Below are 1,410 nucleotides of genomic sequence, written 5' to 3' on the forward strand. Positions count from 1 at the left end.
CCTGAAACAGCTCTTGATTTCTGATTTTAAAAAAATACCTGTAGCCTACAGCTGTGCATGCTGCTGACTGCTGCATCTGCCCCTGCTAGGCCCAGATCAACAACTCCTCATAGATGAGGGAAAAGGATGAGGACCTAGAAGTAAAATCCCACAAGGCTTCATACATCAAGGTATGAGCTGAATATTTTTATTTAATTACTTCAGACTTTCAGGCTGTGTAATTTACAAAATGTATTTATTAGTCAGCACAGAAGTACATTGCAGTTGCACAACTCATACCAAAAATAGTACAAGCCATTTTTACCCATCAACATCTACTAGAGCATCAATTAAATTACAGGAAATTTCAAACTTCCATTACAGGTCATCAACAGGATCACCTGCAACACTTGGAAGAGTAAACAAATCACTGTTTCCTAAATGGTGCACATCATTCATGAACCAAAGCCACTATACTGCTCCCAGGAGTGATTTTAAAAGCATATGTTAGTCTTGCACAGCTTCAGCTTCTCACTCAGTGTGTTGAACTAGAAAAACAGGCAAGAGAGCACAGGTTTGTCCAGAGTTAAGTGAAAAACAAGTTCTACACAATCGCTAGAAAGAATTATTCTTGCTAAAATCAGATCTGACAGAACTGCTGCAAATATAATAGCAATCATATTTTTTAAAACCTCTTTAAACTGGAATACAGCTTCTTGTGCTCTTGTCAAGGCCATGCAACCAGTTTCTTGGCATAGAAATTCTCACAGTATCTCTCTGAAGCTGTCCCCATGAGGCACCTTGTGAGCTCAAGAACTTGAGCTTATTCTGTACATTCACAGGAGAAAGCCCCCAAAGGATGCTGCTCATATGTAGTTGCTGGTGAGCAGCCATTACCAACCAAGTTCAATTTTTCTTAGTGCTAAGTGCACCATCCCCTCCTGCTGGGATTCAGTTCCCTCTGGCAGGGCTTCCTGTCATCATCCACCTGATGACAAGCAAGTTTCATACTGAGGCTGGTAAAAATAGGCTAAACATTGCCAGAGGCAACCTCTACCTTTAGGTTGCAGTTTCCATCCCTTCCTCTCTGATCAAACCCTAATATATTCTCCAAGAGTTTCACTAGGAGAGTCAATATTTAACTCCCTCTAAAACAAGGGAAGGTATTGATCCAAGGGCAATAAACAAGCAGCATCAGGAATTCAGACTGGGTCAGCATGCCAGTGCAATGCTTTGTCCCTCAGTGACTCTGGAGCTGCAATGGTTATGCAAGTACAGATGCCACTTACACCTCTGCCACTTCCATCTCTTCACTCCCCAGCTCTCATCCATGTCTGGTACCGATCTGGAAGCGCAGCACTCATGACTGTAGTGTACACTGTGTTACTGGCAGGGGAAGAGCAACAGAGCGAGGGAGTGAGATCCCAAAGG

General features: G+C 42.7%; 1 protein-coding gene across 1 annotated transcript in view; it reads right to left on the reverse strand.

Moving 5' to 3' along the window:
- Nucleotides 1-218: 218 nt before the first annotated feature.
- The window catches only part of NAAA (N-acylethanolamine acid amidase), a gene marked incomplete at its 5' end in the record, with an annotated part of 8,525 nt that continues 7,333 nt past the window's right edge, over nucleotides 219-1,410 (reverse strand). The window contains 2 exons of the mRNA XM_005429066.2: nucleotides 219-527; nucleotides 1,269-1,365. Coding sequence (XP_005429123.1) covers nucleotides 1,290-1,365 — 76 coding nt within the window. The remainder of the gene's footprint in view (nucleotides 528-1,268; nucleotides 1,366-1,410) is intronic.

The sequence above is a fragment of the Geospiza fortis genome, unplaced genomic scaffold, assembly GCF_000277835.1.
Source record: "Geospiza fortis unplaced genomic scaffold, GeoFor_1.0 scaffold909, whole genome shotgun sequence".
Taxonomy (NCBI): Eukaryota; Metazoa; Chordata; class Aves; order Passeriformes; family Thraupidae; genus Geospiza; species Geospiza fortis.